This window comes from Rhea americana, unplaced genomic scaffold (assembly GCF_003343005.1).
Source record: "Rhea americana isolate MKP2758 unplaced genomic scaffold, rheAme1 scaffold_49, whole genome shotgun sequence".
Classification (NCBI taxonomy): Eukaryota; Metazoa; Chordata; class Aves; order Rheiformes; family Rheidae; genus Rhea; species Rhea americana.
In genome coordinates, this window is record NW_028186634.1 from 1,743,874 (window position 1) to 1,756,633 (window position 12,760).

General features: G+C 36.2%; 1 protein-coding gene across 4 annotated transcripts in view; it reads left to right on the plus strand.

The window, feature by feature from the left end:
- The window catches only part of PLEKHA7 (pleckstrin homology domain containing A7), a 150,922-nt gene that overhangs the window by 130,492 nt on the left and 7,670 nt on the right, over positions 1-12,760 (plus strand). For 3 of the 4 annotated variants that reach the window (XM_085317142.1, XM_085317143.1, XM_085317144.1), the window contains 6 exons: positions 2,905-3,013; positions 4,031-4,269; positions 4,674-4,862; positions 5,083-5,200; positions 5,999-6,078; positions 6,502-8,485. In XM_085317142.1, coding sequence (XP_085173268.1) covers positions 2,905-3,013; positions 4,031-4,269; positions 4,674-4,862; positions 5,083-5,200; positions 5,999-6,078; positions 6,502-6,711 — 945 coding nt within the window. In that variant the 3' untranslated portion in view covers positions 6,712-8,485. Of the gene's footprint in view, positions 1-2,904; positions 3,014-4,030; positions 4,270-4,673; positions 4,863-5,082; positions 5,201-5,998; positions 6,079-6,501; positions 8,486-9,834; positions 9,988-12,760 lie in introns of those variants that run through there. The other variant, XM_085317145.1, reaches the window with a different exon arrangement.

Consider the following 12,760-nt stretch of genomic DNA (forward strand, 5'->3'; position numbering starts at 1 on the left):
CAGATAATTTCTACATACTTTTTTACAGCTGATGATTTTATCTTAGAACAAGGAATACAGTCCGTGTTATTTTGCCTGTATCTAAGCAGAACRTTCTTATTTAAAAGAGAAACACAGGGAACAAATCTGATTTGTTAAAATCACAGCCTACTTTTCCAAATATCTCAGACCAAAAAAGCTTACTAGCTAAATTTTTAAATTTAGAAGTTTGTTCCAAACTTCTGATCATATATGAATTTGTCTTTACTATCAATGGATAAATTTCTTGAATCAAATAAGAGTTACAAAACCTTTTTAGATCTCATTGCTCTTCAAATTCCGTTTTTGGTTAATCACTCTTAGCCTTTTTTTTTTTTTTTTAATAGTTTCTAGAACCAGAATATTGTTTAACTGAGCTGACCTGTAGAATACACCCCTCAAAAAAAGATCCAGGGTTATTTTATAATAAGATTGTCCATGTGCAAAGTTAACTTGATTTTAAAAAGGGAAATTACAGGTTTACACAGAATATACTTCAACAGAATTTTTAGTTTTGCCTTGAACATACTAAAAGCGCTGGACGTACAGCGTGTAATTTAGCAATACATTACACTGCTCTGCCTAGAAAGGAAGGAACGATTTCCACAGGAGCTGTGTTAGATCAGGTTCATTATCTTTTCTGCTCATGTACATACGTGCATACCTAAACACACAAAAACATACATACATATAGATATTATATGCAGTCAGGTGTATCTGGTGCAAATTTTTAAAAATATTTCTGAACACCTGTTTTGGAAATATTAGAGGGGGCTGGTTTCTTGAAAAAGTACTGAATAGTCTTAAAATTTTACTCCCTCAAAGATGTCTCAAGTACTCATAATCATTAATGTCCTACAGTCTCTTCCTAAAGGTGTATAGGCTGTTCAGCTGGCATTTTGCAACAGCATAAAATTAATATACGCTATATTTAAAAAGGCTCAAGTTGCTGTAGGAAGCAGCAAATACTTTTTCTACGTAGCATTAATTAAGCGATTAAAAACTTAAAGATTTCAGGCAGTGTGGTCCAAGTAAATCTTGCTTGTTAGAGTGTAGATTCATTGCCTTTTGCTTAAGGGTTGGTGGGGGCTGGGAGTGCTGAAATTAATTGCGATGGGATATTTTGGTGGTGGTGGTGGCTTCTCAGTTGGGAAGTGTTTCTCCTCTGGTTTTATAAATCATTCTAAATTATGTTTCTATGTGAAGGAAGTTAAGAGAAATTGATTCATCTCTCCAAACTGGCTCTCTTGCTTTCCTATAAAGCACATTTACACTCTTTGGTGGACGGTAATATTGGCTTTCGTCATTTAAAAATAAATTCAGCTGCTTATCTTCAAGATCTAATCCATTTTTGTTCCAAAATACTCTCTTCGCATCAAGATGTAGGTAATGGGATGAAATAATATTAAAAGATCTCCTGTTTTTCGTATGCTACTGATAAATGTTTTCTGTACATGTGGCACTTCTTTTTTCTTAATAGAATCCTGAGACTTGATTATTATAAATCTATCTTTGAGTATTTTGTAGTAGTATTAATCTCAAAACTGAAATGAAATATGCAAATTTATAGTTTATATTCTGACAGTCTTTCAAGATATGTTCCGTCTATTGAGTGAGTTTATTGTAGGTAAATAACACTGTCCATCATTTAAATGTTTGTATTCTTGGCACCCTGTTTTCTGATCTATAGCCTGGCTGTAAATATTTTCTGGTCTAAGACAGAAAGTGGAAAGTTATTTATATGCCTTCTCTAGCTCTATGAGGTGTAAGAGCTTTTACTAAAGTTTTTCAGGCTTATAGGATTAATTAGTGGTTATTTTGCAGCCTGTGGCAAGTGATAGATTTCTAGGGTTCCTGCGGAGTTTGTAAGCGATTCTTTACTGAAGTGTTTCACTGCCCTCTGCTTTCTTTTGTAAAACTATGGGAAAAAAATTGATCAGTTTATTATTAATGTCAGCTTTTGGCAAAAGAATTGTCATACACTGATTCCTAAAAACTAATGGATTACCGTAAAGTAACAAGAATAATCCCAAATTGAAGGGATGGGGCATGGTGAGAGCGGTTGTTTATGATGATTGCAATAAGCTTGTGATTGAAATGACAGTCTCAGTAGCCAAGACCTCTAGATGCATGATACAGTCAAGGGCAGARTCCAGATCGTAGGTAAAGCTTCCTTTTCTTTATAGCCAGAAAGAATCAGTAGAACAAATAGGATATAAGATGAGACCAAATTCGGGAATAGCAGCAATATATTGTTTCAACCTATGACACATTGTAGTCTGGAATCCAGTAGGCCTGACAACCACAGTATGAGAAGAAAATGAAGTTGTCATTCATTCTGTGAGTTAGTTTTGGTCTTATATTCCCTGTGCTAAAAGCCATTAGGCAATTCATAGCAGTGTTCAGGGAGATTGTACTAAAAAATAAATAAATATGCACATACACACATGTATATGTGTTTTTTTAATATTAGATATTTTCCCCAAATTGTAAGGAGAAGTTTGGTAAGATTGCCTTAGCAGTGTAAGATTCGAGAACAAAATTCAAACTACCAAGAATCTGTAAGCTTATTTTATGGGCAATACTAAACTAGGCTTTTGCTGTAGCTGGAGTAATACTGTAGAGAACAATGTAGAGCTCTCTACTATTTCTCCTAGTCTTTTGTAGGAAATTTGGACCTATATACAGGACATGTTGATCTGTGTTTTGGGGGGGGGGTTTGTTTGTTTTGTTTTTTGTTAGTGGAGATAATGATTTAACCCATTTCTAGACTCCTGAGTTTTCTTGTAAGTTCTGAAATGTTAGTTTGGTTTTGATATCAAAAGAAGGGTAAGCCCATAACAAATTAAAATGGGATATAATTCATTTTCTTTACTCCAACAACAGGAGAAAACACAAATACAAAAAGACTTATGGAGAATTGAAGATGTTACAGCTGGCTTGAGTGCAAATAAAACTAATTACAAAACTATAGTAGAATCGATCAAGAATCCAGGTAAGAAAAGCGTAATTAAAACATAAAAATTTACAAATATAGCTGAATTTTTGAGTCTTTGAGCTTGAACATATTCTGTTGGAGTTTCTTCAGTTGGTTTTCAGGTGGTGAAATGATTTTGTTGKTTTTTTTTCACTTAACGTGTGTAACAAGCCAAAAAAGAGAATAATAATGGACTAAGTTTTGCAAGTTTCGAAACAAAGAAACAAATAAACCTCTTGCAGCTGTATTCCTACCGGCATAGTTTCTGTTGTATTCKCTCCATGAGCTCCTCTCTGCTTTTTCTTCCTTTCTGCTTGGATGCTGCCAACTATTCTTGCTGTTCTAACCTTCCCACTCCCACTTCATGCAGGCATTTGGTGGGCAGAGCAGCATCAGCAGCAGTGGAAAGGAGGAAGTGAGTGAGTGTGCACTCTGCGTTTCAAGTGCTTTGTTATGTTTCAAGAAAAGACTTAGTACATTGGGATACCAAGAGACTGTTAACACCTTCTGTAAATTCACCTTTTATTATGTATTTAAAATATTTTTACCTTTTACGTACAGAAAAGAGAGAAAATCTTTCTGAGATGGTGAGGTTTTCTTTTCTTTCAGTTCCAGCRATGGATGCTTAGCCTTGCCTAGATGTACAGGCTCCTTAACGATCTGACATGGGGCAAGAGACAGCCTGTTGACTGATTTCAAATGACTCTCAAGCTTGTCTTTCCTTCCCTCCTCTATCTCTTCCAAGGCATTTTATTGCATGATATTAAACTGTGTGTKTTTATTTGTGGCCTGAAAGGCATGTTTGATCTTCATCACAAAAAGGCTACTTACCCCTGCTGCAACGTAGTAGTCAGATTTTTATGCCTCCAAAGTAATGGTTTGTGTTCAATGTGCAGAGTTTTAGTTGGCTTTTTTTCTTTTTTTTCCTTTTTTTAATGTCTAAAGTGTTAATTTGTATTCTTACGAATATTATTGATAGATTTAAAAACAAACATATATAATGTTATCTAATACATTTACATATTCTTTCCATAGAGAGAAAAATAGTGCCTTCATTTTCTCAGTCTACAGTGCCTTCCTTACCAACTTCTCTGAAAACTACGGAGAACAAGCTTTCCATTCCGCAAAGTCCTCCATCTAGTCCCATTAAATCCTCTTTGGAAGTCAGGCTGTATCCACAGCCTTATTTCCAAACTAGAACACAGCACCAAACACAGCAGCTGAAAAAAATCGAGCCCCCTCTTCAGTCACCAGTTAAGCTAACACCAAAGGTTGTAAGTACTGCTGTTTTCAGTTTCATTCACCTAGGTTTGGGTTTACTTCTGGCAGAAACACTGAAAGCTTTTATGGTTACTGAGTTCACAGTATGAGTATACAAGAGAGATATTTACAATGTGTATAATAGCACTTATAGGAGTATGTATGTAAGTAACTTGGAGGTTTACATTTGGTAGCCATATACTGGTTTAGAACCTATCAAGGCAGAACTTCTTCAGTAATTATTTTTTGTTTGTTTGTTTTTGTTTATTTTTAAAGCCCCGAGTTCCTGGTATGGAGTCAAGAGAATGGGCTGTGATTCTGTCAGGGACACTCATCAATAACTCTTAGAATTTAATGAATTTTCAGACAGMTTCTGCCACAAACTGTTTGCTAAATACTTATGATTTCCTGTAACTAGGAAGATGAAGCACCCCCCAGACCTCCTCTCCCTCAGTTGTACAATCCTGATGATCAGCCACCAGCTGTTCCACCTCTTCCGAGAGAAGCCACTGTCATCAGACATACATCAGTGCGGGGTCTGAAACGTCAATCAGATGAAAGGAAGAGAGACAGAGAACTAGGACAGTGTGTAAATGGAGATTATAGGGTGAGCACTCATTACCTATGCTTTAAAATTATAGGAAACAATAATGAGAGATTCTTTCTGTAAAATGTATGGACTCTAGATTTCATAATAGCCAGAAAAACTTGCAGTCTGGCAGAGAGAGATCTACTAATCTGTAAACAAAATTATTAGTATTTGTCTTAAGATTGAAAAGACTTCCTGTCTGTGTCTCATTTGAGCAAACTGATATTTATCCATGTAGGTAGAACTGCGTTCATACATGAGTGAACCAGAACTAGCAACAATAGGTGGTGACCTCAGCCAACCTTCCAGTGGTTTAATAACCTCTGACAGTGGATGCCAGACATTACCTACCCGTGGTAAGGCCAGAATTAATATAGTTGATGTTTTTAAAGTATATTGTGTAGTGCTGTATGGGAGCTTTTCTGGGGATTTTTTTAGAGATAATCGTTATCTTCAGATTGTTGTTTTATGCTAGCTGTTTAATATATAATTAAAAAAAACATGCAGCAAAGCATGAAAATTAGCTGTTAGAATGTCTTCTATATTCGGAATTTTTCCTCATAATCTCTGCATGATGTTTTAAAAATTCAAGGATTTTCTTAAATACTTCTATTTCTTGTCAAAGACATTGAAATGGAAGTGCTAAAGAGTAAAACAGTATTAATTACACATTGTGTGCTACTGCAGAACGCCTGTAAATGCTCCGTGCTACTTGTCACTTCATCTCTATTGTACCAGTCTTGTGACTGCTTCACAAATGATTGCAGAGAGGATATAGGTGAAGAGCAATTCATTTTTATCCTTTCTTTTCTTATTTCTCTCCCCTTTATGAATGTTGTTAAGAGTTGGTTTTGTTCATAGATATGATTATTTGTAAACCTTATCTACTATTGTACAGCTTAGTCCATCCTATACTTCATATAATACAAGCTTCTAAACTATTGAAGGTGTTTCTGAATTGTAATCAGTAGTGAGTGACCTGAAATATATTACTCGTGGCTGAGATCGAATTATGTGCTTCTCATAACCTTCTAAACTGAAAAATATGAAATGTGAACTAAAATAGTAACCACAACGTGGTTTTAAAAACAGTTGACTGTTACTTTCCTTTTGACTGCCTTTGGTTGTAAAAGATTTTCCGTTTTCTTGTAAAGGTTTATCTGGATCAACTTCCAGATTGCACCAGTCATCCACCATTTCATCGTACGCAACGCTTCGAAGGGATAGGTCCAAGGTAAGTTTTAAATAACACTTGAAGGCAAATGTGTGGATTGTTCAAAATGCTGTTCAGCACAGATATGTATATTCATAGCAGGAAATGGGATTCTAATAGCGTAGGTTAGGATATATTCTAACACGTGTGATCTGATAAAATCTCCTATTTTCTCACTTTATTAAACGGATCATGAAGCATGCAGGAAGCAACTGACTACATTTTAAATACATTATAAAGCAATGCTCAGAAYCTAAGATCAGCAATACTACCCTAGCTGAAATTACAGCATTGAAATGTGCAAATTAATAAAAAGTAATAGCGACTTACTTTATCACTACTTTAGTGATAAAGTAAGGGAAAGAGTTAATTTTCTTTTTTTTATTTACTTCTTACAAAGCCTTAATTGCAACATGTGTTTTGTATATCATGTGACTTCTACAGGAGAGACCAAAGAGTGCCTTGGAACGTTTATACTCTGGAGACCACCAGAGAGGCAAGATGAGTGCGGAGGAACAACTAGAAAGAATGAAGCGGCATCAGAAGGCATTAGTTCGTGAACGCAAGAGAACTCTTAGCCAAGGAGAAAGGCAGTCTGTTTCATCCCGGTCTTTCATCAGGCCCATTTCTGCAGACCTAGGCTCAGTATGTTAGATATGCCTTAAAAGGACTAGGCTGAACATGATCTTTGGATTTTTTTTTTCTAGCAAGCACTTTCACTTGAGTATGTGTGATGCTTCTAGTCTAATGAAATTAGTGTTATACAGTGTAAAATGAGATCAGAGAGTGTGAATAACAGATTTTTTTTTAACTAGTAGTTACAGTATATGTAGCAGGTTCAGCAGGTAAGTTGGTCAGAGGTTAGTGTGCTAAGTGGAGACTAGAATATATTGGAGTGATTTAAGAGACGTTTTTTACTGGATTTGTATTTAGAACGTGTAAGAAGTTTGTACAGTTTTCAAACTACTTCATAATGGAATGGGCCTTTTAGAATGTTCTTTTCCACCATGGATTTTTTTCTTTTAAATTCTTAAGTTATAAGATAGTTGTGATAATATCAGGTGAAGGTGGAGGGGTTTGTTTGTTTGTTTTAGTTGGTTGGTTTGGGGTTTTTTGCTTTAAGATTCAATAAACGGRTGATCAGTTTTAAAATTAATAATTTGTATTAGGAATTTATGTAAGGGCTAATGTATTTTAATTGTTATCAATTCTTTAAAGCTAAAAATGTAGAATATTCTAATAAGGCTCAACTTTAAGTTGATGAAGAAAAAGATTTTTGTTGCGTTCTGAGATGAGATGCTGTACAGAATGTAAGTTTGTAATGACACGTTTTGGATACTAACCAAAGCAGTTCTAATTGGTGAAGTTATCCAGTTGCTCCCTTGGTGCTAAACCAAGATTGTACTGTAATTGCACTTATGCTGTGGTCTTTGAATTTATTTTTTTATTTGATTCACAGAGCTTTAGAATGATCACGTTATTTTACCTAATTCATTGCACAAGATCTCTTGCTTTTAGATTTGTCACTCATCATACCTAATGCCTCTTCTTTTTTTTGTTTTTTTTTTGTTTTTGTTTWCAATTTGCAGAATTTTTAGTTACTTTAAATTTTCTAACTGAACTACTCAATTTTTACCAGGCTTAATTGCATTTAGAACATGTGCGTCAATAACTAGCATTTAAAATCCCCCTATAATATTCAATCTTTTGTTCYCATTTCTTATAAGCCTTCAGTAACACTAATTTACAGCCAGTTATTTGTATTCACTTTCCTAGTGAATATGAGTGCACTACTTGGAGACATTAATCTATTTTGTCTTCTGTTTTGCGATCGCAAATTTATTAATAAAGATAGTGCATAGAATTTTGGGAATTGGAGAACTTTGGTATCGCTGTTATTTTCRTATTTTAGTCAGAAGAACTAAGCCTGAGCTAAATGAGTCTAATATTTCATGACTCTAACGTAACATACACAAGTCTAATTTAAATGTTTTTGTAACACTCCATATTAACATCTGTAGCGAACATTTTATCTATAAATTTGGGTGCCATCTTGGTCTTTTTCTTGCTGTAAAGACTTAAATTAATCTTTTAGCCCTGGAAATGTTTCGTAATGATCATCTCTTGTACCTATAGGGCTTCAACAAACAAAAAGCATGTTTTATAGCACAATTACTTATGGCATTACAATTATTTAGCAGCCAAAATGATGAACAATTAAATGTATAATTGAAGTGCTGCTCAGTATGTAACGTTTGCTTTAAACATACGTTGTATGTGTAACTCTAATTTTTAATCGGTCAGCGCTCTAGCACAGTATGGCATTTAAAATATTGATCACAGTACATGAATTCATTTGTTATATAAAATGCCTTTTTAATGTAAAAGTCGCAACATCAAAGCCAATAAAAATATTGCTTCATAATAATGGTTTGATGTTTTTCTTACATATATATATATAACAACTTGAAAATAATACTGTGTATTTAAAATATACTATGCCAATCAGGCCTGGTTCAAATATGAGTAGAAGAATGGGTTTGGAGAATTACTATGAGAAAATATTTTTTTCTTTTTTGAACTCTGAAAAGAAACATCTCAGTTTTTGAGATATAGTTGCCTTTTTAGCTGCTTATTGTTTTTAATATAACTAGAAGATGTATATCTTCAGAGTGAATACTGAGAGCTTGTGCATGAATAGGTTTTAAGTAGATGTAAGTAGCGCGGATTCTGAGGACTTTGTATGGAGTTCAGACTTCAGTCAAAATAAGATTTATAATTTAAACATCAGAAATATCTTTAAGAGACATATTATGGCATGTTCACCTACTGATACTGTCAAGTACTTCAGGAGATAAATGTTTTTAGTTCTTTTGTTCCTTTCCTGCTGCTTTTAATTTCAACTTCGTGTGGTAAAGTTGATGAAATCTTCTGGGTAGAGTGATGCTGCAGTTAAACCTATTTTTTTGACACTTACGAACAAAAATATGTTGATAGTGTTCTTTAGCATGCCTTTTTATACATCTGTATTGTATGCATAACTTTGAAGGAACTATTTAGGCATTATGATAAGGGAATTCTAAAATTATGCTATTTAAATATGCTCTGATTTTATTATTGCTAAGTATTTATCTTGTGAAGACAGAATATGAGAGATTTGAGAGGCTTTTAATCTGCTTTTAGTGGAGTCTTACTAAGATAYTAAGTTCTTGATATTACTGTTAACTTCTCTTGAATTTGAAAATACCTAAAATACTATCAGCAGTAATCACTAAGTATTTTTCTAGAAAGCCATATAAAATTTACAAGTGGCAGCTCTCACCCTGCAGTATAAGTGGCCATTCTGTGCAGTGATTCAAAGTTACAGAGCATTGTTTGGTTGTGATGCCTAGGACCGTCAGTCTGTCAGCTCGCTGGTGTAGACATCTGCCCTTCCACTGATGTTCCTGTGTAGGCAATTCCTTATTGACAGGCATATGTGAAATCATGACAAATACATTTGTTAGAATTCAGTACTACTGAATAGTTGCCTACAGGCAATACCAGTTGCCTATAGGACTTAACAATACTTAGAAAGCCATGTAGCACAACAAAAATGAAATCCAAAATCAAACATTCCAAGAAATAGAGTTGTGTTTTGCTTCTCTCATCATTTAAGATTTTACTTTGTAGACTCTTTCAGCAGCAGAACGTTTGCAACAGTAGTTATAAACATTGCTAAATGGTGGATTTGTCAGTATGGTTGAAAGCTGTTAATTCTTTTGTATCTATTACCAGTGGAAGCGAGAGCAAGAATTTGATTTGCAGTTACTTGAGAGGGTAATTCGTGGAGAAGACAATGATGAAAACAACTGGTTAAAAGTTCAGCCAGTGGCAGTAACAGAAACAGATCTGGAGCCTCAAGATTATAATTTAGATATCAGCAGAGAGGTAACACTCATACTTCATTACTTCCTATTTTGTACCTCAAAATATTAACCTTTTTAAGTTTTAGCTAATGAATCTTAATGTTTTGTTTCAAAAGCTAGCTGGAAGTTCTAACTAGAAGGAAGGAGGCTTTTAGGCACTGAAAGGGAAGCGTGTCTGTAGCCTTACACTAAGACTTTGCGTATAATTTGTGCAAGCATGTGTCTCTGGGGAAAGAAAAAAGCAGTAAAGGTTGGCTCTTCTACACAACAGACTTCATGGGGAAAAAGTGATTAAATTAGACAATGTTTTATAAACTAGAAAAAAAGATGTGAAGACAACATAAAGAGAATTTAAAATAAGAAACAAGTAAGTAGCAGTTCTACAGAGCTAGCTTGCTCTTCATTTTGATCTCACAAAATATAATGGAGAAGAGTGAACACTGCATTGTACTGGTCAGGAAAGAAGACACCATTCTGTTAACTTTTCAAATGGCTTGGTTGGTATTCTGGGTGTTAGATCTTATTTGCAACTCTAGCCCAAAAAGCATTTGTTTGAAATGCTATTGAGCCATCTGGTGGAAAGGAAAGAATATAGCAAGCAGAAAGATTCAGGTGGATAGTGTGCAATGTGTAAAATGCCACAGCAAATGGAAATTCAGTAAAATTAAGATACCTGAATTTTTTTAAACCTACTCTGAAGTTTGTTGTCAGTGTACCATTTTATATAGAGAGATACTTTTATAAAGATGACCTCAAGTACCTGTGAGCCATTATCCTTCGATCTCTACATATGAATGCACATTTCTATTAATCTTTGTATATGTTTTGAAGAGAATTCCGTGTTCCAGTAAACTTCGAAAATGGAAAAAATGTTCATTGTCTTTCCTTGTTTCACTTTACCATTACAGTCTTGTCCAGAAGGTTTCCAAGGCTGCCTCAATTACTTGTCACATTCAAATTATTGCCTTCAGTCTAGCCTAGAAAATATTTATAGGCATTTCTGTTATACCTCAGAGTAACTGAATCAGGTCTGAGGATCTGGATTAAAACATTCTTTTTCAGGTGGCCTAGGTTATCGTTTTCTATTTGTGTATCCATCCTCTTCACCTGGCCACTTCTGTAGCTCATAAGGAAATGTATGCATTTTTGTCTTTATGGCTCACATGATAACTGAGTTTGTTCTGAAAGAGACTGGATGAATCTTGGTCTAAATATATATAGCTACTGAGCTCCAAAGGGGAGTTAGATCCAAAGGTGTGGAAATGCAGTGGAAAATGAAGATTTTTCAGGAAACATTGTCTTAGGGTTTATCAGGAAGAAAGAATAAAAATTTGAGTTTGTGGTTTTAGTGTTGCTTGAGTTATGAGTAAGAATTACTGTTTTGTGTGTTTTGGGGCTAGTAATTGCTTGTTAATTACTGAGCCTAATCAATAAGGGCTMGGTCAGGTCACTTCACAGGCACTGTTGAATTAATGTGAATTCAGTTAAGTGACGTAAAGGTGAAAAATTTAGAACTTTTTTTTTTATCTAAAACTTTGGATTTTGGAAACTCATTGCTTCATGCACTTTCTGGAAGAAAGTAAATGTCACTCTAGTTTTCTAAAAGGGCAAGAAGGAGGATGTAGGGAACTGTAGACCAGCCAGCCTAACCTCAGTCCCTGGAAAGGACCTGGAAAGGTGTCTCCCATAACATCCTCATAGGCAAGCTCAGGAAGTAAGAGCTAGATGAGCCAGCAGTGAGTTGGGTTGAGAACTGGCTGAAAGGCAGAGCTCGGAGGGTTGTGATCAGCAGCACAAAGTCTAGCTGGCGGCCTGTGGCTAGCTGTGCACCCCTCAACTGGCCAACACTGGGTCCAATCCTGATCCACCTATTCACCAGTGACTTGGATGAAGGGACTGAGTAAACCCTCTGCAAGTTTGCTGATGAAGCAAAACTAGGAGGAATGGCTGATAAGTGGAGGGTTGTGCTGCCATTCAGAGGGACCTGGACAGGCTGGAGAAATGGGTAGAGAGGAACCTCAGGAGGTTCAACAAGGGCAAGTGCAGAGTCCTACACAGAAGGAGGAATAACCCTAGGCACCAGCACAAGCTGGGGGCTGACCTTCTGGAGAGCAGCTCTGCAGGGAAGGACCTGGGAGTGCTGGTGGATGACAAGTTGACCATGAGGCAGCAATGTGCCCTTGTGGCCAGGAAGGCCAATGGTATCCTGAGGTGCATTAGGAGGAGTGTTGCCAGCAGGTYGAGGGAGGTGATCCTGCCCCTCTCCTCAGCGCTGGTGAGGCCTCCTCTCGAGTACTGTGTCCAGTTGTGGGCTCCCCAGTACAAGAGAGACATGGAGCTACTGGAGAGAGTCCAGTGTAGGGCTGCTAAGATGATGAAGGGAGTGGAGCATCTCTCATATGAGGAAAGACTGTGAGCACTGGGACTGTTCAGCCGAGAGAAGAGAAGACTAAGGGGGGATCTTATCAGTGTGTTTACACTGATAAATAAGTGTCTGAAGGAAGGGTATAAAGAGGATGAGGCCAGACTCTTTTCAGTGTTTCCCAGCGAYAGGATAGGAGGCAATGGGCACAAACTGAAACACAGGCAATTCCACCTGAATACGAGGAAGAACCTCTTTTCTGTGAGAGTGACAGAGCACTGGAACAGGTTGCCCAGGGAGGTTGTGGAGTCTCTGTTCTTGGAGATACTCAAAAGCTATCTGCACATGGTCCTGGGCAGTCTGCTCTAGGTGATCCTGCTTGAGCAGAGGGTTTGGACTAGGTAATCTCCAGAGGTCCCTTCCAACCTCAACT